General features: G+C 41.5%; 1 protein-coding gene across 1 annotated transcript in view; it reads left to right on the top strand.

Moving 5' to 3' along the window:
* Cdkal1 (CDK5 regulatory subunit associated protein 1 like 1) overlaps window positions 1-16601 on the top strand; it is a 651069-nt gene that overhangs the window by 256638 nt on the left and 377830 nt on the right. The window contains exon 7 of the mRNA XM_008826690.2: window positions 9320-9423. Within this exon, the coding sequence (XP_008824912.2) occupies window positions 9320-9423 (104 nt within the window). The remainder of the gene's footprint in view (window positions 1-9319; window positions 9424-16601) is intronic.

The following is a 16601-nucleotide window of genomic DNA, read 5'->3' as shown; positions in this document are numbered from 1 at the left end:
TCTTTTGTAGCTTTCAGTATTGTCTCTTTGTTCTGTACGTTTAGTGTTTTTACTATGACATGCCGTGGAGAGTTTCTTTTCTGGTCCTGTCTGTTTGGTGTTCTATATGCTTCTTGTACTTGTATGGGCATGTCTTTCTTCAATTTTGGGAAATTTCCTTCCATGATTCTGTTGAAGATCTGATCCATGCCATCATCTTGGGATTCTTCTCCTTGCTGCATGCGTATGATTCGTAAGTTTGGTCTTTTTGTGGTGTCACACAATTCCTGCATATTCCATTATTGTGATTTCTTAAATTTTTCATAATCTTCCCTTGAGTGGTCTAGTTTGTCCACTTTATCTTCCAGTCTTGATACTCTGTTTTCCATTTCGTTCATCCTATTAGTGAGGCTTTCTCGTGTCGTTTCTAATTGGCTTACTGAGTGTTTCACTTCCTTCATCATCTCAGCCTGAGTATTGTTCGATATTTCTCTTTTCTGAGTTCATTCAGAGGTTTATCCCTATCTTCCTTAATTTCTTTGATTTCTTTTTTTGTGTGTTCTGTAAATTCACTGAATTCTTCTATCATGTTTATAATTGTTCTTTTGAGTTCCATGTCCTGCATTATCTCTAGGGGCTTCTCATTGTACTCCTCTAGAGGACTATTGATATTTGGTGGGGAAATGTTATTTTGGTTTTTCAAGTTATTATTTTTTCTCTTTGATTTTGACTTGTGAATTTCTTTTGTAGTTTCTAATTCTTGTGTGAGACTTAGGCCTTCGAGTTTAGGTCTTCTTTTTGTGAAGTTTATGTGTCTTTGTGGTTTACCTTTGGGGCATGAAAAGCTGGTTCCTCTAAGCTTCCGGTTCTCTCTTTTGATTTTATATTGGAGTGGCCAGATTGCTTTTGTCTTCAGGAGTTCCCACAGAGGCCAAATTCAGATGAGAGTCACATGTTTTCAGGCTTTCTCCTAAGGTCTGGATCCCCCCAGGAAAGATTTTGGCTTCAGGAATTTGGGGGTTGAACTGGCCAGGGAGACTGGCCCAGGAATGTTGCTGGCCTTGGGCAGCTTGTGGCTGTGACATTCAGACATGCAACAGCAGGTGGGCCGGGAAGTGGCCCCAAGGACTCCTGGGAACTTCACTGAGGAGCTGGGTTGTTCTGAATGCAAAAGTTCAGGAAGCAGAAAGGTCAGGCCCCAAGTCCCAGAAAGAGGCTGGTGGGTGGTGCAGGCCCAGGGTAGCAGAGGGAGGTGAGAGCGGGGCCAGGCCTAGAATCAATGCTCCTGGGGCCCAGAGAAGGCACTATGTTGGTCTGGATGAAAGGGATCAGGAAGCAGTTTTGGTTCCTCAGGTGTCTGGGCCCCCAAGACAAGGAATGGGGCAGAACCCAAACTAGGAGGAGAGAACACCTGGAGAGATGGGAGGGTGAATGAGGCTTTGGGAGTCAAGGTGTGGTGGGTGTGATGAGGCCTGGCGGGGGGGGGGCAGGGGGGGTTCTCTCAGGCCCAGGGAAGCAGAGACAGTAGAAAGTATTATAGTTGCTGAATCCCGAGTCCTTTTTAGTCTAGACTATCATTGTAAGTCCAGATCTGTAACAGAGTCACTGTGTGTGTGTGTGTGTGTGTGTGTGTGTGTTTGTGTGTTTGGGTTTGGGGGGGTGGCTATGTCCTAATGGCCATTGAGATAGCTCTGCTTCAAAAGCCAAAACTATGTGTTAACTACAACTGTCTCCACTGTAGTCTTTGCTGGGAATAGGCAGTAGTATCTTGCCTCCTTTATTCTTTGTCTACAGTTATTGTTTTATAAAACAAAAAATAACAGTGTAGATATGTAGGAATGAGTTTTATGAAATGAACAAAATCTGGACTAATGACTTTTAATTAACCTTGCCAAGCTCACTGAACATTGTGTCTTGTGACAGAGACACCTAATCTTATCTTCTGAGAGCCTCAGTTTGCTACTTCTTGCAAAAAAGATAATGAATGAATGTGGGTGTGCCTGAGAACTATCATCTCCAAATGCTGAAAGGCAGTCTTGGCCATCTTCATTGAAAGTCTGAATATTAAGAAATGATGTTTTACATTGTGTGTGAGATATTCTCGAACTAGAAAAGACTGGATGGTTTGATAAGGGTAGATCTAAACTTTTACTTCCCCAACCAAACCTGAAGAAAGCATTTTGACTAGAATCATGGGTGGGGCCTGACAGAATTCCAGGGGCAGATAGTTCCAAGAAATATTGAGGGAACAAGTGTCCTCAGAGTTTGGGCCCATTCTCTAAAACTAAATTTAAGAGCCACTCTTTTTATTCAGGTAGTTGCAACACTGCACAGATGAAACAGAAGACAGTTTTTAGGAAAGGGTATGTTTTTTGGTGGGTGGAATTGATTGTCTTTCACCTTGCTCTTTAGTAAACACATTCAGAAAACAGTTGCTGCTCCTTGGTCACGAGGCTGTTTCCCATGGAGCAAACCACTAGCTGCAAATAGAAGATATTCACAGTTCACCTAGAATTATTTCCATTACGTATGAATGGTGTTCATTCTGCACCTCCGTCAGTTGATGGAGTAGCCAGTTCTCCGTTAAGCAGAGTTCTTTTCTTGCTACTTTTTCCTGTGCATCTTAAATTCTGAAGCTTTTCTGGAAGTAAGAGGAAAGCCTAGAGAGCTGGTAGAGAATGATCCACAGCAGGGGTTCTAGAACCTGGATGGTTTTGTGCTTGTATCCTGAGAAATGCTAGCAAGATGCAAGTTTCTTGAAACCCTGTGTGAGCACTCATTCTTGTTACCATTCCTATTTTGGTATTTGTCTGGTTTTCTTTAAAATAGTAGTATAAGCATCTGAATTGCCTTTCCCTGCCAGTGTGTCTTACTTGTGACTGTCCCCCTTAGCACATGCCCTACCTGGGGAACCAAGCATCACCTTGATAACCAGCCAGTCCATTGTGAAGTCTCTCAACAGCATCAGATATTTTATTGGCGTTCTAATGGTATACAAGACACTGTTGTTCAAGGCTGTGACAGACTAAGTTGAATATTGCTACATGCTATTGAAGTCAATTGTAGGATTTGTGTGGTGTGTGTCTGTATGTTTTATGCATGTGGTACTCCGGCACATGTGGAGGCCAGAGGAGGAGTTGGGTTTTCTACTTATGGCTCTACCCCCTATTCCTTTGATCCAGGGTCTCATTGAACCTCCAGTTAGACTGGTGACCAGAAAGTCCATGCAATCCTCCTTCCTGTACCCAGTCACAGCACCAGGGTTATAGGTGCTGCCTAGCCACACCCAGCTATTTACATGGGTGCCAAGGATTTAAAAGCAGATCTCTACTCTTGTTCAGCAAACTCTCTTGCCCATGGGGCCATTTCCTCAACCCCAGCTGTAAAGTTGTTTAAATGAGAGTTCAGTCATTTTGAATTCTCGCATGAAGATAGTCCTGTCATTAGAGAAGTACAGCCTACAATTTGTACTGAGAGAGTTTAGACAAGGTGGATTGGGTTGTGGGCTGTGGGTGTAGCTGTGCGGTATAGAGCTTGCCTAGTGTGAGTCCCTGGGCTTGGTCCCCAACATCACAGAAAGAAGAGGAAGGAGAAGATTTGAGTCTTTGATTTGACTGTGTAGCTTTGGACAAGTTTTATAATCTTTGTGAACCTTAGTTTTCTCTCTGAAAGCTCCAGATAATGCCTCTTACATCAGCACTGTCCTGATGGTAAACAATGCATAGCTTAGTGTCTGGCAAGAATTTAGCAATATTCTGTTGCTATTATTAACTACCTTTTGTCCCAAAGTGATTCTAAAGGTTGTGAGTTTTATGGGGATTGATTGTGATAGCGGTAAGAATTATTCCTTCAGGTAAGGAGAGTAGAAAATGGAGTTAAAATTCATTAACACAGCTTTTTGAAGCAAAGAGTGGAGCTAATAGGGATTGAAAAGGGAAAATGTAGTTGTAATTTTTCAGTGCATCTTTTTTTTTTTTTTTTTATGTACGAGGGAAGGAAGTCCAGAAAAGGCACGGCCAATGATAACATTGTTACCAGGGTTAAACTCTGGCTTTCTGAGAGATGAAGGAAGTTGGTCATACAGGTGGAAGGGATCTTTTCCAGTGGGAGAGGCATGGTTTGCCATGTTTCCCATGTCCTGGTTCCCCTTGATCTGGAGTTTTACCTTAATAGACAGGTGTGCTTCGTCATCTGAAGATCTCATCAGATGGGGCTCTAGGATGTCCTGTATGTGTTCCATAGCTCCAACACATGGTGCTTTCTCTGGAAAAAAATCTTTTAAAACTGAGGTGACAAGCCTGGGTTAGTGATGTTTAGCAGCAGGTCTGCCCCCCCTTGCGTTGTGGGAACTCTGTTTCTTGGATTTCCATTTTTCTTTTCCTTGTTGATACTTCAGTACTGAAGAGCATGGCCAGACTACATCGTGGCTTTCCAAGGCTGACCCTTCATTATTTGATCACATTTCAAACTTTGAGAAAGATTTTATACTTCTAACAACTGATTAAAAATAAATAAGGATCAAATTGTATGAAGAGACTGCAGTGTGTGGTTCCAGCGATTCGTACTTCATTCTGAGTATGTTTTGCGTATTCAACTTTCTCTTTGACTGAGAAGCAGAAACAGGACACTACTCCCCACAGTGTCTCCCTTCATTACAAAAAGATACAGGGGGTGGGGGGCTTCGTAGCACAGACCTTTAGTCTCAGCACTCTGGAGTCAAAGGCATGTGGAGCCCTCTGAGATCAAAGCCAGCCTGGTCTACATAGGGAGTTCTAGGACACCTGGGGCTGCTGGAGACCTTGTCTCAAAACAGACAGACAGACAGACAGACAGACAGACAGACAGACAAACTGGAGATCCTGTCTCAAAGGGGCTCAGCGGTTAAGAGCCCTGGCTGCATTTGGGCAGAGTACCTGGGTTCGATTCCCACCACCCACATAGTGGCTAACAGCTATCTGTAACTCCACTTCCAGGGTATCTGGCTCCCTCTTCTGACCTTCACAGGCATTACACTACATGGGTGTACGCCTACACATGCAGGTAATACACTCATATACATAAAATTAAAAAGAAACAAAAAAGAGATACTAGTAGAGTCACCGCTTTAGGACAATGGTTTGTTTCTACATTATCCCAGAACTTTAGTAACAAAAGTTTTTTGTTTTTTTTTTTTAAAGACAGCCTCTTCTGACCTCCGTGGGCATTGCACAACATGGGTGTACTTACCTACATGCAGGCAATACATGCGTACACATAACATAAAGTAAAATTTTTTGAAAAAGGATCGAATATGTTTTTAAAAGACTAAATGTGATGAAAGGGTTTGTTTTCATTTGCTTTATGTGGTGAGGTATTCACACATCATCTCGTGTTTCAACCTTTTAGGTATCATAACTTGTGACCCTCCATTGTTGTTACTTCATTTGTTTAGTTTATGTAGTTTAAAAATGGTTCCCTGCAGATGCTTTTTTAAGGCTGTGGGGTTGTGTTGCTGAGCCTAGGCTGATCTCTCTGCTCTTGATCATATGGTGTTTCCTGGTGGGTGGCCAGCTGATGGGTGTGCTGGGCTGCCTTCTCCTGGACCACCACAGCCCAGGGGCTGGGGAGCGCCTTTCTCTTCCTTGAGTTGAGTGGCCACCTTGGTTTGGTTTTGGCTTACACCAGCAAGACTTCAAAGGTCTTTTGTTTTCTGACAGTTGAAGAAACTGGCCCAGAGTTCTTACTCTTGGACAATTGCTTAATTGCTTACAGATAATTGAAACTGCCTATTAAAGGTTTCTATTATGAATCCCCTTATTTTAGGGGAGGTTTGAAGTGTTGAAATGGTTGGTCAACACAGTTCCTGGTGATGGAAAAGTTTGGCTTTGAAGCATGAAGAAGCTCATTCTTTTCTAACTTGGCACTGTGTGTCTTTCCTCTGTGTTATAACAGTCCCCTGTTAAGAAGTAAAACCTAGAAGACCCAGTGCTTGTGTTGGTCCTGTTGTGGCATGTGTACAGAAATATGCATTTAGAAGGGTTGACCTTAATACAGAGTACTATGTATTGAAAAGAGGTGACTAACGATATCAAGCATCTCTTTGATACCTATGGAGAAGAATGAATCCGTCTTACACAATGAAGAGTTCAGACTCTAAAACATCTCACCGGCAAGCCTGGGGAGCAGTTGGATGAAGACTATTTTGCATTCCTAATGTAATGTTTATATTTCCTGGCTTTCTGAGTCCTGTAAATGTTTTAGAATATCACTTGATTTAAGCTTTTTAGTACATTTTCATGAATGATTTTTCCATGGAGGAATGTACTTCTCCATTATTAAACAAGACAGTAGGAAGATATCATTTGGTTTCCACATTTGGCTTTTAAGCTAAACCATCAGCAACATGTCTGTCCCACAAAGCTGGGCACACCTGTCATGGGTAATTGCACTTCTCCTTAGTGTTATTAAAACCAGTTGCACAAGGCAATAAGACTGGTACTTCAAATGTACTAAATGTAAACACTCTTCTAAGTGGTTTAGCTCCCATGTTTCACCCGTGGTGTGTTTAAAATGCTTCCCTCCCCTCCTTCCCTTTTCTCCGTTCTTCTCTCTGACTCGGTAACCCTGAAGTTGCTTTTAAGAAGGAACACAAGCCGGGTGTGGTGGCGAACGCCTTTAATCCCAGCACTCGGGAGGCAGAGGCAGGCGGATTTCTCTGAGTTCAAGGCCAGCCTGAACTACATAGTGAGTTCCAGGACAGCTGGGACTACAGGGAGACCCTGTCTCAAAAAGACCAAAAAACAAAAAAGGAACCCAAGTCAGAAATATGAGTAACTTCTACTTAGATCGTGCGCACACCTCACAGTGCCGTCATTTGGATGGGACAGAGAAGCGAAGTGGAGCTTAGAGGTAGGGATGGCAGCCTGCTTGGACGAGCGCTCATTCAACTAAGTGAACACTGGTCCTGGGCAGTCCCAGTCCATGGGAGTGCTGGAAGAAGGGCAGAGAGCACTCTGATTTCAGTGCACCCAGACCGTGCTGAGAACTGACTCCTGAATTTGAAACTGTACAAGTCACGTGAGGTCACACATTTTGCCACAAACCCAGCAAGAAGAGAAACACAAAATGGCTGACAACAGGGATGAAAAGGACAAGATTGGGCCAGTCCAGACAGGATGCCTGGCTTTCTTTCTCAAGAATAAAGGAGAGAAACTCACATTTTAAATAAACAGTTTTAGATAAGAGGACAGCTACTGCTGAATATCTGTTGTATTAGGTTAGTGCTCATGTTGGGTGACAACCTGTTATTTTTCTTTCTTTTTAAAAAGTTATTCTGATTTTATGTGTATGAGGGTATTGTCTGCACCTAAGTGCACCCGTGAGGCATCAGATCCCCTGGAACTGGAGTTATGCATGATTGCTAGCCGCCATGTCGGGGCTGGGATCTAAACCTGGGTCCTCTGCAAGAGCAGCCTGGGCCCTTAACCACTGAGCCATTTCTCCAGCCCCTGTTATTTTCATTTTTATGTAGCCAGGCTGATCATTGCTGTTATTTGGGGGCTTGTTTTATACTGAAAATGGAACCTAGAGCCTCATGCCCATGAAGCGCAAACTTTGCCACCCAGCCCGAGGATGTTTGCTGCACATTTGTTCCAGAGAAGTGGTTCCATAGGGAAGCTGCATAGAACTGAGATCTGGGAAACCTGGACTTAAACCCCAGTTGTTACATGACACGGGGCAAGTTGCTTATCTGACGCCTTAGGTGGCTTTCTGGTCTGTAAGGTGGACACCATTGGTAACACCGGACCCAGGCAGGGCTAAAGGAGATAACATGTCAAGTATAACAGTGTTATCCTCAGTCAGGAGAGAAGAGTTACTCACTCTGGGAGAGCATGGGGGAACATTTCCTCCTTCTAGGTTATGGAAAGGGCCAACATTTCAGAAAATCCTCAAATTTATTTATTAAATATAAATTGCTTGGGAGGAACAGAGTGTCAGCACTTGACAGTTGGGTGGTTGGATAAATAGTAAAATACATTTCAAAATGTGTATGTTACTGTTCAGCAGAGTTCCAAGAAAAAATTATCGGAAATTATATATTATTGGTTTAACTGCTGATGACATATTTTACATTTATGGTCCAATAAAATTATGCTTTGATAAGGTCCAGTTATCAAAGTCTCAATTTTTTATTTGATAAGGTCCAGTTATCAAAGTCTCAATTTTTTATAATATGAAAATTTAATATCTTATTAAAAGATTTTTTGGCTTCATTTTTATTTTATATATATGAGTGTTTTAGCCTGTATGTATGTAATTGCACCCATGTGTACAATGCCTATGGAAGCCAAAAGAGAGTGTCAGATCCCCTGGAACTGGAGTTCAGGGGTTAGCTGCCACGTGGGTACTGGGAACTGAACCCAGGTCCTTTGCAGATTCAGCCAGTGCTCTAACCACTGAGCCATTTCTCCAGCCTCTTACAACGTGAAAATTTAAAGCATTTGTTTAATGATGGTCTTTTAGGAGCCTTGTTCCCTGTCGTAGCTGAGTCACAGGGGACAGACACTTTTGGTTTTCTTCAGTGTTCTTGAACCTAATCTTTTTGGCCTAGGACTGTTTTAAAAATTGTTTATTTTGTCAATTTTCTTTAAACTGCATTTTAGAACTAAAAGTCTATTTTAATGTGGTAAAAATAACTTTTAAGTCATGGCTGAAAATGACGGGACTAAATCTATTTTTCTCACAACTCATGTTCCCATTCTTCCTGTTCTGACTGACTGTGACCCAGAGAATGTTCTTTGTATGCATCTTAATATTTTTCACTGAAAAATAATCTGAAACTTTCTAAGTGTGAGGATTTTTAGGAGAATACTGTTGCCTATTCATTTATTTATAAATTGTTAGTTCCTAGTTAGATGAGTATGCTTAAGCATTTCTAACATAAAAGGTACATATAAGCAATACTGAACATTTTCTGGTTATTTAATGCCCAAAGAAAAGGAATTGTTTACAAAAAATACTGTGTTCTGAGTTTCTTGTGGTTAATCATGCGGCTTATGAACTTGGCTCCTCATAGTATGTGTGTTTAATCATTTGAAGTATTTATAAACTTTGCTCCTTGTAGATTTGTGTGTTTTAGGATAATATGTGAGTTTCTACAACCATTCTCAAATAGTTAAAAGTCACAGGATTACAAATTTCTCTTCCTCATGGAAGTTAAATGTGTTGCATGTAGGTAATTGGTTTTTGTATCTCATAAATTAAGCAAATGTTACTAAAATACCACTATATTGTTTGTTCCCCCTTATGTGTGTAGTGTCTTTAAATTTTTGAGCCTTATTTGTTGCTATTATTTGAACAGGTGTCTGAATGCTTGTACCTACTGCAAAACTAAACATGCCAGAGGAAATTTGGCCAGCTATCCAATTGATGAACTAGTAGAGAGAGCCAAGCAATCCTTTCAAGGTAAGAGCTGCTAGGATTATGGGTGAAGGTAGTCTTTTTAGTAAGCCACATTCATCTTTAAGCAATGTGTCCTTTTAAAAAGGCCCCTGTTCCTGTAGTTTTTTGAAGATTATAAATATATCCACTTACCTAACAGAAGATGCTATTAGATTTAATCTCTCAAGCTGTATTGTTATTGATCACTGTTTCGTACCACTTTTCCATTTTCTCATCCTAAGGTAAATGGCACATTGCTGGCTTCGTCATCCCCGTCGACACTGGGGGAAAGGGAAACTGGAAGGGAGGGAGGGAAGACAGAGTGAACACAAACCTCGAGGCTGCAGTGTTTTAGGATTTCTCTAAGTTCTACTGAGAGAAGTGTTCTGCAAGGGCTGCTTACCTTTGCCTGAATCATTGCCTACTGGAAAACCTGACTGTCTAGGTAGCCCTCAGAAAACAGAAGATTTATCTTTGACAAGGGTCACAGTCATGTTGACACATAACTGCTTAAACCATGAACTTCGTCTTTTGTCTCTGTTTATAATTTGTGCATTTACCAGTGATATGTTTCTATACCCAACATCAGACGGTCTATTGTCTTCTAATCTTGTGGGTTAATAGTTAGTGGCGATGTACTTTTTCTTTTAGGAAGTGACTTGGAGAGTTGTTTTCAGAGCTTCATACCCAAATGTCGGATGTTTGAGTTTCAGATACATTTCTTCATTCAGTCTATTTAAAGCTTTTATCAGCATAAATTTGGAGTGTTTCCTGAATAGACAAATACATACCCTTGGCTCATTTACTGGTGTATCCCAGTGTTCTTTTAAGCTGTATATTCTTAGCTTGGTGTCTTTCTTCCTATGTTCACATTTGCCTTGTGTTGATGAGAAACAAGGGGAGCTTGTTGACTCTTGTAACACTCTTTTTAGCGCTAGATTCCATCCATTCTAAGGAATAATCCTGACAGGTTGTCTTTTCTGCAACCTGATTCCTGAAAGCATTTTTTGGAAGGGTCAGAAGTTTGGATGGAAATATAGTCTATGCTGATCATCTTGGTTGGTCCTTCTGATTGCTGCTTGCTTTTCCCTTGTACCTCCCAGACAGTTGGGCTATTAAACATGTGATCTGTCTACCAACCATTGCAATTGAAGTTACACAAAGCTGTGCTTTCTCAGCATGATGGAACTGCATATCATCTTAAAAACTTTTCTCATTTCACTTAAAAAAATAGAAAAATATAAAACTATAAAATGACCATGTATGAAGAATTTTTTTCATTCCTTCATGATCAATCCTTACCTGTAACTTATGCTGACATTTGACAGGATTGCTTCCTGATTTTATACGGATGCCCTTGTGTCTCAGACGACTGAAAAGAAGCATGAATTTTATAAGTGGTTAGAGAATTTTTCTAAACATTTCCTTCTTAGCCCATTGATTTTTCTTTAGAGATGTGTTCTAAACAACGTAAGCTTGCTGTTCCTTCTGTAGAACTTTAGTTAGTATTGTCCTCATGTCCATGTGAGTTGGGCCAGTTAAGATTAGAGACTCAGCATATTACAAGAAACAGCAGTAGTTACTGGCTGTTTTATAGAGGAAAAAATATACCAGAAGATCACCATCATTGTCATCAGTAGTTATTTATGTGTTTTTTTTTCATTTCTAACGAGAGTGTTTGCAGTGTAAGTTTATTTTTAATGCCATTTATCTGCATCTTATAGTTGAAGTTGAAATAACTGACTTTTGGACTGTTGAGTTCATTTCATCGGCATGTGGTCCTACTACTAAAGTACTGAGGTTGCATCTTGTTAGGTGAACTACTGTACGCAGGAAAATAGGAAGTTGTCAGGTATTTGTTGCCTGTTGATATAGGCAGTTTTGGTTTAACACTGCTCTGATGCTCACCTGGCAGGTGATTTGAACAGGCTGCCTGTCAGATCTCCTAAGCCCTGGTTTCTCATCACTGTTATTTATCATTGTCTGCTGTAAGAATTCTAGGTGATGTGTGTAATTTGCTGGCCATGTGTAAGGGGGTGAAGGAGATAAGCCCCTTCAATTGAAGGGATACCAATGAATCCAGGAGGAAAAGTCTAATTTGGTGAGAATATTGGAGCATCCATAACAAAAATGTAAAGGCCCATAATTCCTTCACTGGCATTTCTTTTGCTTTATGCTTTGTGAAAAGTTTCTCCGTCCATGAGCAATTTAGTATGATAGTCTCCTTTCCTCCTCTGAGTCAGAGAAATGTGAATTTACAGAAGGATGGGCTTCTACTCTCATCAGAGAAATACCTCCGTAGCTCATACTGTAAACAAGTGAGCTAGTATCTGTCTGGTGGGGTTTCTGTTGCTGTGATAAGCACCCTGGCCACAAGCAGCTGGACAGGAAAGCGTATGTTTCCTCCTGCAAGTTACAGCCTATGATTGAGGGACCTCGACCCAGGCACTGGGGCAGGAACCTGGAGGAAGCAACAGAAGCAAAGGCTGCACTGCCCACCGCTTGCCCCGTCCCTGCTTTGTTTAGTCACCTTTCTTACACAGCCCAGGCACGCCTGCCTAGGGATGGCACTGCCCACAGTGGGCTGGGTGCTCTCCATCAGTTAGCAACTAAGAAAAAGCCCTACAGACATGCCCACAGACCAGTCTGATGGAGGCAGTTCTTCGGTTGAACTTGCCTCTTCTTGGGTGACTTCAGGTTGTGACTTGTTGACAATATAAACTAATTTGTAGTATTAATCATTTTACTGCAAAAGATCTTGGAATTTTAATTGTCTCATAGAATTCATGCGTTTGCCTTTAAAATCATGGAGCTAATTTTCCAGATAGACATAGTAGAAGAAATGTGCTGTGCTATTCTTACTTCATGACTTTTGCTTATTCTTTAATAATTCACCTGTCAGTATTTTTTTTTGAGCTAAAACCCCTTAAATTCCCAAGTCCTAACATGATTTAGAAAGCCTGCCCTAGAATGAGTGACAAACATGGCTCTATGAGGAGTTTCTCTGAGACAGTTGGTCTAGGGTATGCAGCACATTTTAGCATTCTATTTAAAGTCACTGTCTATGCAATGAAACTTCTGCTCATAAAATAATCTGTTCCCCATCTCTCGCCCTCTCCTTTCTCTTTAATGATTTGTGAGACTAAGCCTTGCTGTTTGTGGGCATCAAACTTGCTATGTGGATCACACGGCTGGCCTCAAACCTATAGCAATCCTCTAACCCCTGTCTGGAGTGATAGGTGTTGTGTCACCACATGGTATGTTCTTTCCTTAAATGGCCACTGTGTGCTAGTAGTACTAATTTATCTATTTTAAATGGAACCTGTGTAGTCTGGGATTAGAAGCCAGGTTTGCTGCCATGTGGCAGAGAGTAGGTAAGAATGTAATTTCCTCCTGACTAGCATATCGACAAAACATTTTATCTTTGTAAAAAATCACCTCCTGTTAGCATAATGAATGAGGATTCCAAACGCCAACCCCAAGGCAAGCAAGCTCTCAGAAGAGAATGGAGACCTGTCAGGAAACCATTCTGAATGGAATGGCTTCTCACAGTGTCCAGACTGCTCAGTCCACATTCGATGCCAAAGCGTGCGTGAATGTGCCTGTTCTCTGTGACAGGATAGCTTGAAGTCACAATTACGTTTTTAACTAGAAGCCTTATTTTTTCTTGCACATGAAGCATATATATTTGGCTGCTTTCTTTGCCCCTTTCCCTCTTCTCTCTCTCACCCTAGGCCCCTGGTATCCTGGATGTTTTCATTGATGTTTTCTTTTGCAGTTTGGGGAGCAAGTCTTAACATTTGAGTTTGGGGAAATCTTGCTCCACAATGCTTCGTCTCTGCTGATTCAGTCCCCCCCTCCCCCCGTCCTTTTTTTAAATCTTAGGGATTGCTGGGTTTGACGTAGCTGCATTTTAGATATCTAGAAAAACATGTCAGACAGCTCCCAGGACATTGTTGGGGTGGGAATGAATTCACAGGCTGGTGTTTTCTCGGATATTTGTATTGATTTTCCCCTAGCAGCTAATCAATCAGTTTCAGCTGTGCTCTGGATGGAGCAAACCTTTGTACATGCACAGGGTGAACGGTGTGGAAACAGTCCCTTTCACTGCTGTCTCTGAATCAGAATGTGGAGATGATGGATGGGCTGTTTTTATAGCTATCCTGTGCTTTTCTAGATCCCATTTGTGCATTGCTATCCCCCCCCACCCCCACTCTCATAAATCTGAAAAACCCTTGAAAGGTAAGTGGCATAAACTAGTTAAGTGATGGTAAAAGAAATTAAGACAAAATGTTCAGAACAGGAAGAAAATTTCTTGATGCCTAGTGGTTTCAGTATGAATGCTGGAACTTTAAAAATCAAATTCTAAGCTCCAGGCTCTCCAGGAGCACCGCCTGTTGTGTCTAAGATTAATTGCAAAGAGCAGTAAGAAGACATCGCTTCCTGCCTTGTTGGGTAGTCAAGGCTGAGAGCAATACCGACTCTTCTACTGTATTATCTTCAGATTGCTCAGTTGTGGAGCTTGCGTGAAGCCCCATTTGACTGTCACCTGTAGAGACAATTAGCATTTAATGGCTTTGATCCAGGATCAAAAAGGGACCAATAATAGCATTCTATTAATTTATATGGCAGTTAAATGTCTCTCATTCTTTTCATTTGTGCAGTGTTCAAATAAAACAATCAAATCAATTTCTCCTATAGATGATGTTCATTTACATGTTTGCTGTACATTGTCAGCTCCCGACGGGATTTTAGATGCCATACATTGAATGATTATATGTATTAGACTAAGAAAATAAAAGCCACGAAAAGTGCTGTGCCAGTTGAAAGAGGGAAGATAATTTTCCTCACCTGGGTTCTGGCTCTCTGGAAGACTGGGGAAGAGCGATTCGCATAATTCTGTATGAGAGTGTAAAGGAGGTATGCAGCTTACCACAAGAAATTTATGTGGTTATAGGCTCTAAACACTAGTGGGCTCATTTATCATAATCCAAGGTATGACTGAAGGAGCAGCTGACAGGTACTGACTTCTTACTGTGCAGTGTGTAAGAATGGAAGAGATTAAAACCTCATGCACCTTGTTGCAAGGAGCTCTTCCCAGTTTAGGAGAGAGAGTGCCAGGTGCCAAGTGGGACTAGTAAGACAAAAGTCTCACCTGTCCCTTGACTGGTCTCCAGCTTGCTCTGTAGCTAAGGCTCTGCCTTTGAAATGCTGGCATAACAAATGTGTATCATCACACCTAGGTTTGGAAAAATTAAAATCAAAGTATACAAAACCATGAAGCACATCTTGGGATAAGAAATCATCAAACTTTTTTTTTTTTACATAAATAAGAACCATTGGAATCTGAAATCACCTGTATCTACTAGAATGGTCTCAGCCAGTTGGCAGTGCTAATGTCTCTCTCTGCCTTCCCTAACAGCATTATTTGCTAGTCAGCCTGTTCATCAGTGGTCTGATTGTAGAGTCCTGTAAGCCATGGCCCTGGATGATCATCCTCAGTCATCTTTGATCTAAGAGGCAATCCTTTGTGCCATTGTGAATCTTATGGATTATGTTATGATAGATGTGTAAAAGAAAGAAACTCTCTACTGTTTCTAAATCACATCAAGTTGATGCTTAAAAAGAGACAGCCTAAGCTGGATGGGGAATGCACACCTTTGGTCCTAGCACTTGGGAGGCAGCGGCAGACAGATCTAGGCTAGTCTGATCTACCTAACACGTTCTAGACCAGTTGGGGTTTTCAGAGACCCTGTCTCAAAAAAAGAAAAACAAAAAACCAAAAAAAACAACCAAACCAAATAAACCGTCAGCCTGACTTAGCATTGGTAAGGACCCAAACTCCTGAGTACCCATTCCTTCAGATTGGAACTTAGCCCCCATGCCAAGACGTTGCTCATTCTTTTATTGAAACAGCTTCTCCACAAAATGGTGACGTAGAAGTCATACCATTAACTTATCAGAGAATCTTGTCCTTTTATCCCTAGTCCTCCAGTATCACACAACAGCAGATTTCTCATGCACACAAATTCATACACTGTCTTGGGTGGAGCATAAAGAGAGCCCCTGAGGGATTGAAGTCTTATGCCCTAGTCATGAGAGGAGCACATAGTTTAGGAACTTGTTTACATTATAAACAGTAACTTTTTTTTTTTTGGTCTTTTTGAGACAGGGTCTCCTTGTAGCCCTAGCTGCCCTGGAACTCATTATGTAGACCAGGCTGACCTCGAACTCACAAAGATCTGCCTGCCTCTCCCTCCCAAGGGCTGGGATTAAAGGCGTGCGCCACCACACCTGGCTAACAGTAACTTTTTAAAATATTTTATTTTTATTTTATGTGTCTGAGTGTATTGCCTGCATGTATGTGAGTGTACCCTTGTGCATTGCTGCAGAGGTCAGAAGAGGGTGTCAGATCAGGGTGTCAGATCCCCTGGAACTGGAGTTAAGGATGGCTTGTAGCTGCCATATGGGTGCTGGGAATCGAACCCAGGTCCTCTGCAAGAGCAGTCAGTGCTCTTAACCACTGAGCCGTCTCTCCAGCTCCTATAAACAGTAACTTTTTGATTTCAAGGTTAGGTAAAAGTCTTTAGGCTAGATTATGTACGTGTGTAAAATTCATTCCTATAAAACCCAACAGTTGGCTCTCAGGTTACAGTGACTATTGGAACTGTATGACAGCTTCTCTGTTCATCAATAGTTATTTATTGAGCATCTGTTCAAAGCAGTTTGTTTCTGTTGATAGGTATGTGCTTTAGAAAAGTGATTTTAACACGTGACATTAATTGGTCCTTGCCGACTTCTGTAGAGGGTGTTGGGTGAAGCTTGTCATAACCAAGGGAACAGCTTGACCTTGTGATGAGAGCAGAATGAGAACCCAAAGAACCCAAAGCTGCTTGAGAGGCATTTGCTCTTAATTCTGAGTTTTCATAGCAGAGTTTATACAGCTGAGAGAAGAAAACGTTGTGAGCCTCTGGAAATACTTTTTTGCGTCCATCTTTACAAAAACCAGGGTGTAGCCGTTTGTCCTTGTGATTGGCTAGTTTTACTTCTTGTTCATGTGGTTCGTGTAGATGAGACCCTCAGCTTTGTGCGTAGCAGAACATGTTCCTCACTGAGCTGCAGCCCTAGGCCTTATTTCTTTTCCTACTCTGTTCTATAAACACTTCCCAAATGTACAGTTCTCTCTCTCTCTCTCTCTCTCT

Source organism: Nannospalax galili, unplaced genomic scaffold, assembly GCF_000622305.1.
Source record: "Nannospalax galili isolate Female #2095 unplaced genomic scaffold, S.galili_v1.0 scaffold412, whole genome shotgun sequence".
NCBI classification, from domain to species: domain Eukaryota; kingdom Metazoa; phylum Chordata; class Mammalia; order Rodentia; family Spalacidae; genus Nannospalax; species Nannospalax galili.
The sequence above is the reverse complement of the archived record's forward strand: the minus strand, read 5'-3'. Positions and strand labels throughout refer to the sequence as shown.